The sequence below is a fragment of the Seriola dumerili genome, unplaced genomic scaffold, assembly GCF_002260705.1.
Source record: "Seriola dumerili isolate Sdu_G_001 unplaced genomic scaffold, Sdu_1.0 BDQW01000025.1, whole genome shotgun sequence".
Taxonomy (NCBI): Eukaryota; Metazoa; Chordata; class Actinopteri; order Carangiformes; family Carangidae; genus Seriola; species Seriola dumerili.
The window spans coordinates 9,459,818-9,473,163 of NW_019174280.1; the positions used below are offsets into that span (position 1 = coordinate 9,459,818).

General features: G+C 42.8%; 2 protein-coding genes across 3 annotated transcripts; one reads left to right on the top strand and one right to left on the bottom strand.

Moving 5' to 3' along the window:
* The first annotated feature begins 32 nt into the window (after nt 1–32).
* LOC111237627 (zinc finger FYVE domain-containing protein 1-like) lies at nt 33–7,234 on the top strand. Of its 2 annotated transcripts, XR_002665780.1 has the most exons (13): nt 33–1,278; nt 1,365–1,608; nt 1,708–1,968; nt 2,102–2,316; nt 2,517–2,623; nt 2,928–3,036; nt 3,124–3,221; nt 3,499–3,616; nt 3,898–4,068; nt 4,595–4,775; nt 4,864–4,977; nt 5,506–6,063; nt 7,073–7,234. XR_002665780.1 is itself a non-coding variant. In XM_022766789.1 (12 exons), exons 1-12 carry the CDS (start codon nt 790–792, stop codon nt 5,736–5,738), a joined length of 2,340 nt encoding a protein of 779 aa, XP_022622510.1. In that variant the 5' UTR covers nt 33–789; the 3' UTR covers nt 5,739–7,234. The 2 variants fall into 2 exon arrangements, 1 of the variants encoding a protein (XP_022622510.1); XM_022766789.1 differs by having other exon boundaries at nt 5,506–7,234.
* A 458-nt stretch (nt 7,235–7,692) lies between these two features.
* On the bottom strand, nt 7,693–13,267 carry dcaf4 (DDB1 and CUL4 associated factor 4). Its single transcript, XM_022766804.1, has 13 exons — nt 12,801–13,267; nt 12,509–12,639; nt 12,038–12,195; nt 11,509–11,591; nt 10,902–11,004; nt 10,596–10,739; nt 10,241–10,290; nt 9,885–9,964; nt 9,499–9,591; nt 8,941–9,038; nt 8,616–8,792; nt 8,056–8,170; nt 7,693–7,968 (listed from the first exon to the last, which is right to left on the bottom strand). Exons 1-13 carry the CDS (start codon nt 12,911–12,913, stop codon nt 7,712–7,714), a joined length of 1,602 nt encoding a protein of 533 aa, XP_022622525.1. The 5' UTR covers nt 12,914–13,267; the 3' UTR covers nt 7,693–7,711.
* Between the last annotated feature and the right edge of the window lie 79 nt (nt 13,268–13,346).

Genomic DNA, 13,346 nt, shown 5'->3' on the forward strand with positions numbered 1-13,346 from the left:
GACCTCTGGATAAAAACAAGCCGATCAGCTGATGTAAAAGCAACAACATCTACTAGGTCTGAGACAAAACAGCTCAGCTAGCTAACTTTCTCTGTATGTGGCAGTCGGCGGTGTGGTGTTAGTGTACGTGTCCGGTTTTAGACTCTGCTGAGGCAGCGTTTAACTTAACGAGTCAGTCGTCGTTCGTCGGACTAGTAGCCGCTGCTAGGTCAGTCGATTGAAATGAAGGTTGTTTGTTTCTTCAGAAGTGTATCTCTTTGTGTAGCAAATGTTAGCTAGTGATTGGTTATTGCTGAGTTTCACAGCGTATTTTCTTGGGCATTATGACGAATATACTGAGCTGCTTTTAAATAGCAACTTGCCATCGTCAGCTGAGCTGCAACATTTCAAAATACATAACAAGAGATGCAGGGCAGTTAATGTTAACTAGCAAACTGTTGTGCCAAAACATAAAGTAATTACTAGTCTGCACAGTTGTGTTTGAGATTGCTACCTGGACTCGCATTACCACATACTGAATATCCGCATTGACAATAAGTAGCAACAAGGTCAGCTGAACATTTCATTGTACTTTTTAACAGTATTGCACATAAGTGAATTGGCTTTTTAGAGAGTTTGAACAAAAAGGTTACATCACATCTGGTCATAGAGATTTGTTTAACTGTGCCATAACCTTGTGTCTTCCACCTGCATTGCTTTTGCAATCATAGTTACTTAAAGTAGTACTTTAAGGCACAGTTCCCCCTCTTATCAACACCAAGGGTCGTGTCCAGACCTGTCAGGTTTGAGATGAGTAGTCAAGGTCCAGCTGTAGATAAAGGAATGAACACAATTCTAGTCTGTCAGGAGAGCTATGCCTGTGGGGGTTCAGATGAGGCTGCGTTTGAATGTGATGAGTGTGGCAGCTTGCAGTGTGCCCGCTGTGAACTGGAGCTCCATCGCCAGGAGCGGATGAGGAATCATGACCGGGTTCGGATTGCACCAGGACATGTTCCTTTCTGTGACTCCTGTAAAGGAGACAGCAGCTGCTCTGTCAATGGTGGGCGGCTCAGAGCTGTGGTGCGCTGCCAGGGTTGTAAGATCAACCTGTGTCTAGACTGCCAGAAACGTACCCACAGTGGAGTCAACAAGAGGAAGCACCCTCTGACATCTTATCCTCCAGCCAAAGCTCTCCAGGAGAACAGCGTGACTGCTGGGGAGGCAGATATTGAGATCTTAAAGGCCAAGCTGGAGAAGGTGTGCAGCTTCCTTTTGGTGGACGAAAAGGAGGAGATGCAGGTAAGTGTGTGAGAAAATTCATCTTTTGTACACAACTTGCTGATGAGATGGTATGAGAATGTGGCTGATCTTGTGTGGATTGTCAGGTGAAGGATGAGGAAGACTTTGTTGGACGACTTGGCTGCAGACCAGATGAGCTCCTCAAGGTGGTCTCTATCTTTGGGAACACTGGGGAGGGCAAGTCCCACACCCTGAACCATACATTTTTCCTTGGGAGAGAAGTGTTCAAGACCTCACCCACCCAGGAGTCCTGCACTGTGGGTGTTTGGGCAGCTATGGACCCTGTGCATTGGGTTGTAGTCATCGATACAGAGGGACTACTTGGGGCTGGTATGGGGAAAACAATTGATTTGTTTTATATCATGAAATAAACGGGGTAGTGGGAGGCTGTTTCCCACAACTAACAGTCTTGTTTGCACTGATCACCAGGAGCCAATCAGGGTCAGCGAACCCGGCTGCTTCTCAAGGTCCTGGCTATCTCTGATGTGGTCATCTACAGAACACATGCTGACCGTCTCCATGACGATCTCTTCAAGTTCCTTGGTGATGCATCAGATGCCTACTTGAAACATTTCACTAGGGAGTTGAAGGCGACTACCAGCCGCTGTGGTCTGGACGTCCCGTTGTCCACTCTGGGCCCTGCGGTGATCATCTTCCATGAGACCGTCCATACCAAGCTACTAGGATCAGGTCAAATAAGGCTCATTTATGATTTGGACTGTACTGTACTGACTGTACTTCACTAGGAATGAAATGAGCAAGATTGTTCGTAGATGCTCAAGTTATCCTCTCCTCCACTTTCTGTCTGCCTCTCAATCTCTAGACAAGCCATCTGAATCAGCTGAGCGTCTGCTTCAGGAGCGTTTCAGGAAGCTGGGTCTGTTTCCAGAAGCTTTCAGCTCCATCCAGTACCGTGGAACTCGCACCTACAACCCACCCACAGACTTCAGTGGTCTGCTGCGCAGCCTGGAGCAACAGCTGGATAACAACACCACCCGCTCACCTCGTTCTGCCAGTGTCATCTACAAGGCTCTGCAGGTAGTGATGCTTGCTTGTATGAAGAAATGTGGATTGTATTGCCACTTATTTGGTCATCTGCCAAGGTGAAGTGAAGAAACAATTCTCAGTATGAATGTGTTTATATTGCGCTTTCAGGCATTCAGTTAACAATGTATAGTCAGAATCACGCAAAGTGAGCATCATTGACTCTTCCATCTCCTCCTCGCTCCTCCCCTCAGGCCCTCAGTGAACGCTTCAGTGGGGAGATTGCAGATGAGCACATGATCAGTAACTCCTTCTTTCCAGACGAGTACTTCACCTGCTCTAGCATCTGCCTCAGCTGTGGGTATGTGCCTCTCACTTATTTTCCGCACCTGTAGTTCAGTCACAGAAAGACAGAGATGATCATTCACGAGACAGAAAAACAAACATGACAGAAAAGGTTTTGTATTTGTTGACATTCTCAGACGTGACAGCTGCCCTCTGAGGTATAATCGCAAACTGCCGCTATCTTCATTTATCTGACCCTCGTAGCTTTTCTAAGTGATTTAGCTGTATTAACTACAACTATATAATTGTTAATATTATGATATGATTATATTACACCTGCAAAATCTAGTGTGATGTCTTTGATGTGCCCCCACTTTCAGTTCAGGCTGTAAGAGAAGCATGAATCACCTAAAGGAAGGACTCGACCATGAAGCCAAACATCGCTGCCGCTACTCTGCACAGTATGACAATCGCATCTACACCTGCAAGGCAAGTAAAAACCCGCAACGCCATACATGCCCGTGTTGAGGGAAGTCTGCATGATGAGGTTCTGAGTGTGTGTGCTGATCTTTTCAGGCCTGCTATGAGGGAGGGAAGGAGGTAATAGTGGTTCCCAAGACGACGGCCTCCTCTGACTCACCATGGTTTGGCCTGGCCATCTACGCCTGGTCAGGGTGAGTCCATCTGCCATAGAGCCGCTTGGAAAATAAATGGAAATGGCTTCTTTGCAAGCACAAATAATTTAATATATCCTCATTCATTATGCTAAAAAATGGGAAAACATTACAGAGCGTGGTTCACTGTTGGTTTTGCTCAGCTATAGCAACAGAAAGTACTCTAATGAATAACAATGAATGAATAACAAATGTATTGCAGCTCTGCAGTAAAGGCCAAGACCACCAATCTGTCCCTTTCATACTGGACCTGAGATCATTTTTTATCTTTGTCTAGGTATGTCATTGAGTGCCCAAACTGTGCAGTGATCTACAGAAGCAGGCAGTACTGGTATGGAAACCAGGACCCAGTGGAAACAGTGGTCAGAACAGAAATCCAGCACATCTGGCCTGGGGTAAGGCCACAGTGGAACAACTTCAATGAGATTCTGCTTAAACCAATTAAACAAGGTTTCAAGCCAAGAAGTTAAAGGTTTTTGGTTGAATGAATGTTGTCACATCTGCTGTGAGCTACATTTGCTGTTAATTTTTGCCAGCTGGTTGTGTTTAGATGTCCAGGAAAGTAATGCAGAATTTTGTTTGCGACAGCATACTCAGTCAAAAGTGCTGAGTAAGGAAGTCAGCCGGTAAGACTTTGTATCTTCACTCTGTTGTACTTTTCTTGTCTTCTTTTCAGTCTGATGGGTTTTTGAAAGACAACAACAATGCTGCTCAGAGGTTGCTGGATGGAGTGAAATACATTTCTCAGTCAGTGTCTGAACTCAGCGTCAAGCCTGCCAAAGCAGTCACCTCCTGGCTTACGGACCAGATTGCTCCCACCTACTGGAAACCCAACTCCCTTATCCTGGTACATGACTACAACTGGACTAAAGCTAGAACAAATAAACTCTGAGCGTGTTATTTGCGAAACACTGGTTGACATCAAATACGTTCCTATGAGGCCCTTTTTGTTGTCAATGATTTTCATGAACCTCAACCTGTTACACAGTTCAGGCCTGGGTTTAGTCTTTCTACTTGAGTTATTTGGCATTTATAACAGTGTAGTGGAAGATTTATATTATAACTGATAGCAGTGATGCAACATCTAAAACAAAGGTGTGATTGTGAGGACGCTCAGACGCAGCAGTGGATGGAGGGTGGGAAAAGAGGACAGATGGTTGAGATTTAGATCATGGAGGCCTGAACTACATACATATACAACAGACACCCAGACTGTTTCACAATAGTTACACCCTGTGGTTCCTATCCAAACAGGATTTGATGACAATATCCATATTCTGAAGTGAAAGCATGTCTTCAAAATGTTCTTCTTTTCAGAACTCTTGCTGCAGTATGAAAATATACTCACATTATCCTTACTGTGTGTGATGTAGCGATGCCATAAATGTGCGGAAGAGTTCCAGCCCAACGACACCAAGCACCACTGTCGTGCCTGTGGAGAGGGTTTCTGTGACGCCTGCTCCTCCAAAACACGACCGGTCCCAGAGAGGGGCTGGGGCCTTGCACCCGTGCGAGTTTGCGATGCATGTTTCCACAACAGGGGAATCCCGACTGGTATGCAGATGGGATATCAGTTTTCTGGATGTGGTTCTTAACGGTACGAGAGTGTCTGACCTGATGAGTGCATGTTTTCCTGTTGTAGAGTTGCTGGACGCTGCCTTGGAGGAGGAAGGAGGCACTCTGATAGCCAGGAAGGTCGGGGAGGCTGTTCAGAACACTTTAGGAGCTGTCGTTGGTGCTATCGATATACCTCTGGGTGAGCACCAGATCTGTCTGCATTATCAAAGCAATGCAGATAAAGATCACTTCTAATTAAAACTATCACTCTATCCAGCTATTGTTCAACAGTCAAAACAGTGTATTTACTCCTGATACTGTAAAATATGGTAGAAGATGATGTGGTAGAAGTTTTTATACTTCAGAAGATTTCAGAATAACATTTCAGCTCTAAGTGTGACTTGTTATTTATAATTTTTAGTCATGAAAAATAAAATTTTTAGTTTTTGTTTTCTATCAAGCTGCATGAGTTTTAATGTAACATGATATAGCTTTACCACATTTCCTCCTTTGCAATGTTACCACTAAACATGGATAGATTTTAGCATTGATACTGAAACGTTATCATTCAGCCCTAATGCAAAGCTGTAATAGATGGGTAATTCTGGTTTTTCACAATAACAGAAGCTGATTTCCCAGTTGAATAAATCACAAAGTGCCCTGTCACGAGACACCCCGGCTGTTTAGTTATATTAACAACTACATTCCCTTTTGTCTGTGCGTCCAGGCCTGGTGAAGGACGCAGCTCGCCCGGCCTACTGGGTCCCAGATCAGGACATCCACTCCTGCTGCGAGTGCCAGAAGGAGTTCGCCCCACGTCTCTCCATCCACCACTGTCGCGCCTGTGGCCAGGGCGTGTGCGACGACTGCTCCCAGGAGCGGCGCTCTGTGCCCTCGCGTGGCTGGGATCATCCTGTGAGGGTCTGCAACGGTTGCAACCAGAAACCCGGGGAGCTCTAGCAGGACCAGGAATAAGAGTCAGAGTGGTAATGTTTTAAGGACGCCGACTTATACGAAACCTGGAATTGACACCATTTCGACTCAAAGACGCTAAAAGACGTCAGATCCTTGTTGTCTTTAGTGGCTTGTCTTGGCTGCCACCTGACTGTCTGTGGCAGGTTGGACTTATTGTTTTTTAACGCTGTCCTCACGTCACTTCAGTCCCTCGATGCTATCTCACTTTAATATCCCTATATTTTACACTGTGAAGAACACCAGTCAGAGTGAGATTTGTATCAATATCAAGAAGACAGGAGAGGTGAAACAACTCAGAGAGATGATGAAAGTGAGTATTGTACAGTATATGCTTGCTTCCAGTTGAGTTCAGGTAAATTTCCACGTGCCCCTTTAGACCCTTTTCAAATTTGTATTGATGCACATGAAACCCTTACCCCTTTGACAATCCCTCTCAGTGTGACACACTAGTACTATTAGCACCTTTTTGTAGACTGGGGCTACATGTGTAAACTGTGTAATAATAGAAGTACTAACTGATTCCAGGTAAGCACTTTTAGTCTAAGGTTGTTTCTGGATTTAACATTCAGAACTGGCTTGAGAGGAAATGAGGGAAAACCTGAAAAATGATCCACCACAAGGAATTCTGATCCATGTTTGACTGGATCCACTGTAATGTCCCTCTGGTCCAGCCTCGCTAGCTTTAGCTTTCCTGCCACTCTTTGGCTTCAGGAGTATTACCACAATCAGAAGCCACTGATGTACTGTAGCACCGACATGCATTCCAGCTTATATAATTACTCAGTAATAACTACTTGTATAATCCCTTGATCCTTTTGTGGGTGTTTGAGCATCTGAGTGGGCAGATGATAATAGAACAGCCTTAATAATGCTGTCCACATAGACTGTTTTACATAGAATATATACATATATGGGAAAAAAGTTTACTTTTAACAGGGACATTTCTAAATGGCCTCGTTGTGTTTTTAAAATGTCAAAACTACTATCTGTTAACAAGACAAATCTGACTGCAGCAGGATAAGATGCAACAGAAACTGCTTTTATAGAGTGGCTGGCTCACAGTAGCAATATGGTACAGAGAAGAAGTCAAACCATCTTTTTGAGGCTGGCCCCTCAAAACAGGAAATATTTAGAAGAGTAATAATCCTTTACTCTGTCAACTCAGGCTGTGTAGCTGGTTAGAGAGGAGCTTTTAATGAGCGATGTACCTGACAATTATCTTATAAATGCAACATGTAATCCAGTCAGGCTTTTGACTGAACACCCAGGCATTGTGAGGTCTGACTGTGTTGATAGTTAATGTAGGATTTTTCTTTCAGAGACTGACTGGGAGAGTTGGTTGGATTATGCTGAAATAACAGACTTTGACCTGAATGAGTGAACCATCTCATCATCTCAGAGATACAGATATCACATGGAACAAATCAATACCTTTATGTTCATGTATGCTCATACACTATGTATTAAACTGCAGAAACCTCTTATGTGAGTTTGTGTGTGTCATTTAGAGAACAAAAATAATTCAACAGATCACTGTGTTTAATGATTTTTTTTAAACAACAATTAGAAAAAGTTGTGTCAATCAACAGTATAAACACAGTATCATTCATTTGAAATTCAGATCAGAAACACCCTAAATTACATTACCAATTAAAGTCAGTCATGTTTTAAGTAAGTACACTTAATTTGAAAAAGTTACAGCAAGCAATTGTCTTCACCCATGTGTAGCATTTCTATTTCCTTTTGGCACAAACAAGTCTGTGAAAAATAACATTCCCCTGAGACATAAATGTAACTTTTCTGAGGTCATCTTCCAAGATAAGAGTTCAGTTCCACCTTGTGGAAATGCACTGCAAGCCTTTCACTTATACAATACCTACAGGTTTTGTATATCAATATAACACCATTTGTGCATTAAAAGAAAAGAAAAAAAAAAGATGTCTTTTTTTTTTCAGAAATCACGTGTCAGATGAAACATTTTCACAAAATCCAGCCATCTGCTCTCCTCCTTCCTGGTAGTCAGTGTTGTATGGGAAATAATACAGGTCATGTTTGACAGCCATGAGCAGGCCGGGGAGCCCCCTGCAGCCACCCAACTTGGAGGAGAAGACGACGCTTGGGATCAGGTCGTTTGCAACCGGGTGGGGTGATGGGATGGTCCGTAGCAGGTGGCCGTCCTTTAAGCTCCATAACCTCGTGTAGCAATCCTGACCCACTGTGGAGAGGACACACAACAGTCAAACAGTGAGTTTTGAAAAGCAAGCCCAGTCTCAGTAGTGAATATACTGATAGAGCATGTTACCTGCCAACAGAAGTCCCTCAGGTTCATTGACATGAATAGGAAGGTAGGCATGTTCATTATAATGCCCTTTGAACTCCTGCACTGGTTTTGTCACTCGCACATCCCACAGCTTGATCTGCACACAAAACACACAAAGTTAAAGCAATAACAGAAGTGGTTTTACCATGTTTATATTCTATTCTTGAGGGTCCCGGGATTTTACTTGTGTGAAAGGCTGTAAAGTACAGCTTTAGCTCCAATGTAAAGAGCCGAAACAATTACAATCTTGCTTAATTTTCCCTAATGACACCTTTCTGTCATTCCTTTACCACTTTGTCAGTAACCAAAGTTCACAGTTTGATTTATAAGTTTAAATACACAATAAACAGTTCTGTCTATTATTCCAACCACTAAGTTGTTACAGGTTGTCAACACCCTTCTTGGCCATGAGGGTGCCAAATCTTCCGAATTGGGACATTAACCTCATCTCAGGACCAAAACATAATTAACATACTAGTAATTTAGAACCAAATGTGTATAGCAAGATTCCAAGTGTTTCAGAAATATTCTTTTTAGCTGACCTGGCCCAGCATGTCAGCAGCCAGTAGATAGTTCTCATCCTGGAGGACGCGGACAGAAGTGATGGCTGATTCTTGATGGAAGCGGCTGGCCTTCCAGCTTTGATCCCTGCGGCCGCGCTGCCGCAAGTCGATGCTGAAGATCTCCCCCGATCGGCAACCGTTAAACAGCACAGGGACCTGAGGGAGAAAAAAGGAGGTCTTTTTATTCCCTTGGTAATCTCCTTCTGGTCAGTGTTGTTCTGGGTCATATCAAAGAGAAATCTACACTAAAACATATTTCCGGTGTACTCAAACATGCATCATTTTCATGTAACAAATGACTCACCCTAAGGGCAAACTGCTGAGCCAAGACATCGCTGCCTACGCTGTACGTCTGTGTTCGGCCCGTCTCTGCATCTTTCACAATTACCCTGCGAGACAGGCCTGCCAACACATGCAAGAACACAATTATTTTAGATTTATAACTTTGTGGGGAGAAAATTTATATAGCTGTCTTATTTTAATCATCAACATCAATTATAAGAGATAAGGTTACTCAGTACTCCACATGAATATTGGTATCAAGAAAACATATTAGAAGTATCTGTGACCCTGTAACCTCAAGATGGCTTTTGAGCTTTGAGTTTGCTTTTCTGTGCACTTGCAGTGATTGTGACCCCACTGTGGCCTATGAAGAACAACTGATACAGTCTATGATTAGTTTCCAACATGTGTTGCTGAATTTGTTTCTGTCCAAACAAAGTGAGTGTGATTTAAGAGACTGTTAAGCAGCCGAGAGCCGCAGCCAAACCAACCAACGTACTCCAAAGATGCCAGTGATTGTGACTGATTGTAATTATTATATTTGATTATGAGTAGAAAGAACAGTGATGATGGAACGGACCAGTGCTGAAGGTCTTGTCAAACTGTGGGTTGAGACACCAAGCACAAGACCAGGCTGTGGATATCTTAAAGCTGCACAGCATCCCGGGCTGGTCTGAGGACAGAGGAATTAAAGAGGGGAGACATTAATGTGAAGTAAACCAAACAATACCAACATGAAATATGCCCTTTCTGATCACCTTCAGTCTGCAGACATATCAGTATGTTACTAATGCAGCTGATTGGGAACCCATTTAGGACTCATTGACTAAAATGGACCATAATTATCCTGGCTAGACAAAATCTTGCAAAGTGCCTGCAATCTGCCTTAACAGTAATAAAATGTAATAGGCTAGTTTAAAGTCTAAAATAAATTGATACACCTGAGGATATTCTATTTAATCTAACCTGGGTTGGAGTTGCTGAAGAGCGAAGCAGGAAGTAAACTGACGCAGCCAGGGGTGTCTGCCACTCCGACCAGACAAAGCCTGATGGTCAGCTCAGTCAAGAAAAACAGAACCAGTGTCCACCAAAAGAAGACACTTGTGGAACTCAAAAATAAAATAAAGAGTACTACAATGTTAAAAATGACTGTGTGTTGATATGGAATCTATTTCAAGAGGGGTGTTTGACAGGTATGAGACATTGTATTTCCATTCTAATGAAAGCATACATACAGATCCTCTCTTTTGAATCCAAAGCAGCAACTGAGTTTTGAGACATATGGACTGACTAAGAGCTCCACTAAAACTGAAGAAGGATACAGCACATGGGAGTCTGGATAGTTGACTGAGGCCCAGCATATGGAATTCACCTGAAACACATTTAGCCAGAGCAGAAGTGTCAAAATTCACTGTTGTTGGATTAAAAACCGCTTTTACAACATTTAATTTTCTTAGGAACTGATAATACTGGTTTTGCAGTTTTTCAACATGTAGATATACTGTACTTTAAAGCCTTTAAAAGGGGATTCAAAGCATCTGAGGTAATTTACTGGGTTGATCTACACCTAATAAAAATTCCCCTGAACCAATGAAGGGAAAAATACGGGCACAGAGAAGTACAAGAGATGTCTAAATATTTAGAGTCACTGCTTCAGCTCTAGTGAAATACTCCCACCTTGCGGTTGGTGAAGTAAAGGTTATCACACATCTCCACTGACAGAGAGCCCCGGCTACTGCTGCTGAAGTTCATGATGCCGTACTTGCAGCCGCCGTGAGAGACATCATTGACTGTAAACACTCGCTCACACGCCGAGTCCCCCTGAGGAAGACAAGGAAGACGAAGGAGGATCAAGCAAAAGCAAGTTAAGGATACTTGGGGGAAAAAAAATCAAATATATATATGTTGAAAAATGTTTGTCTACGTATGAAGTTATGTATCAGCCCTGGGACGTTTTGTTTGTGTGTCTGTGTGTAGTCTCACCACTATCAGTCTGAAGTTGTCAGTGTTGGGGTTGCTGTTGTCTGTGCTCTGGATCTCTAGTTTGTGGCGTCTCATTCCGCTGACCTTCACCTCATGGACCAACCTGGAGACATACAGTAACCATGGTAACGTTGACTACCACTGTCCACAGACAATCTACAGAACAAGAATAATTTACTCACTTCCTTTCAGCTATCTGACAAAGTGAATGTGTCTGTTTATTTAAAAAATGTTTGCCGATAGGCTGAATATAAATCACTTCGGCTGCTGATGCAACTGTAAGTGACATAAATTCATATAATTCAGACTTTCGGACAGCACAGTATTTTGACTATGTTTTAGCCTGCTTTTGTTTCTCTCTTTATTTCTTATGACTGTTTTGAAACCCACGTCAAAAATGGTTAGCATCATTGTTAGAGGCCGGCCATGCTACAAAGAAACCTCATTCTACACATACAGAACTGATTAACATTCAAGTTAGTCTTTGTTTGACTGGGGTTGTTTTCTGTAATGTATTACAGCTGTTGCTATTGAAACATGTATGGGCCACAAGGGGAACAGCTCTATGTCCTTGTATGCATGTGCACACAGCAGTGGGATACAGTACCTGCAATAGGAGCTCTCAGGTAACAAGCCAAGGTGTCTTTTCTGCAGCAGCAGTGAAGTGTTCAGTCCTGCTCTTGGTGCTTTCTACAAAGAAGAGGATATCATTAAACAGGGATGAAACCAATCCAGGCCCACAAGTTTTAGAACATGGCTCATTCCCAGCTAAGGGTGGAAAAAAGATGTCATGATTTCTCTGTTACATTTATTTCTTCTCTGTAAATAAACCAGAAGACAGGACGTCCGCTTGTTTCAATCAGAATCAACAAACAGTGAACTTCTTTGCATTGCTTTTCACACCGTCCTCTCAGTGACAGAGTGATCAACACAATTTACAGTCCAGCAGTTTCTCTTTGTTGTGGCCAAAATGCTTCAGCTCAGTCTACAAAACTACATATTTCAAATCGACTCATATGATATGAAATGTCATTTTGATGATAATTACAATATAAGCATTTCAGTTTTTACATAAGTTGCTCCTCTTGAAGGTAGCACTCGTGGTAAGAGTTTCGAGACAAACACAGCAGACTTACTTTTCTGGGTTTTTCATCCTCTGCGAGCAACTTGTTTCTCTGTTTCTCCCTTTCTTTCTCCTGCAGCCGCTCTCTGGTCAGCGGGTTGCAGTTGTTATGTCCCGGCAACAGACGAAAGTATCGGTTTTTCTCTGGGTCAAAGTAAAAACCAGGCAGTTCTGGAAACAGAACAACGGTCATCTTTTCTCCACATCTTAAATTTACATCACCCTACTATCCAGGTTACAGAAGGAATATTGATTATATACTTCAAGGTTCAAACATAAAGATTGGACCAAGTTTATTTTCTGTTGTGGTGTTTGCTATTAGTGCTTTCACGTGTGGTTGTGTTATCAGTGTTCATGACAAGAGTCCATATGAAGCAGCTTTTGTGTTACAAACAAAACAAACACAAACAAACCACACCTTGGACCAATGTAAATGAGACGTTCTCATATTCATGTGATTAAGCAGATCGTTTCTGGTTCTGACCTGGGGCAGCACTGCTGGCCTTGGAGGCAGAAGATGAGGATGAGGAAGACGATGAAGAAGAGGAAGAGGCAGACTGGTTATCATACCTCCTCTGAGATGTTCTACGTGACGGCCCTGCATCGTGTCCATACCTGTGAAATGAGAGTAAGAAAGTCTCAATGCTAAACTATGGATAATAGTTCATTACTGACATTTATATGCATTCTCAATACTGAGCAGTTGTGACTAAGACACATGTCACACTCTTTGAACTAAGTACCTCAAATATGTGTCAACATTTAATTCAACATACCACTGTTCGTCCTGTGCTGATCTTTGCCGGTTGTCTCTGTACCAGCCGCGGCGGTGACCACCCCCTTGTCGCCTGTGCGGTCGCTGCCCCTCTCGCCAGGTCCACTTCTTCATTCCTGCTGTGTAATTCACAAAGTGAAGGTCCTAACAACACGTCGCCTTTCATTCACTTCTGTAAATTTGTGCGAGCGAGTGAAGCTAGGTAGAGGTAGCGTGTCTACGTGTTAGCACTAGTTAGCAAGTTCTTGCCATTAGCACTCTTGAGCTAATGTTAGCTACACATCCTTCTCGACACGTTTTAATACTGACGCTTAACATTTAACAGGAGTCAATGTTGAACAGGTTTCAATAGGTCAATAAATACGGCTTCCGTTACAGGAAAACAATCAATTTTATCATTAAACTGATAAACATAGTTGTTTTAGCACCTCATGAGCTAAGTACTGAGCATTAAGTTCCTTCCATGTTGTCCCGCCTCCAAATGTCATTCATTGGCCTATTGCTAACAATAGTGTGTGACGTTGAAGGCATTCATTGGTTGTTTTCT

Excerpts from the sequence above, each read along its gene's own strand:
- LOC111237627 (XM_022766789.1), top strand. The coding sequence starts at position 790 with ATGAGTAGTCAAGGTCCAGCTGTAGATAAAGGAATGAACACAATTCTA. Across the intron at positions 3,222-3,498 it reads GCCATCTACGCCTGGTCAGG|GTATGTCATTGAGTGCCCAA; the intron begins GTGAGTCCATCT and ends ATCTTTGTCTAG. Across the intron at positions 4,776-4,863 it reads CAACAGGGGAATCCCGACTG|AGTTGCTGGACGCTGCCTTG; the intron begins GTATGCAGATGG and ends TTCCTGTTGTAG.
- dcaf4 (XM_022766804.1), bottom strand. The coding sequence starts at position 12,913 with ATGAAGAAGTGGACCTGGCGAGAGGGGCAGCGACCGCACAGGCGACAA. Across the intron at positions 11,005-11,508 it reads CCTGAGAGCTCCTATTGCAG|GTTGGTCCATGAGGTGAAGG; the intron begins GTACTGTATCCC and ends GTATGTCTCCAG. Across the intron at positions 10,740-10,901 it reads ACAACTTCAGACTGATAGTG|GGGGACTCGGCGTGTGAGCG; the intron begins GTGAGACTACAC and ends TGTCTTCCTCAG.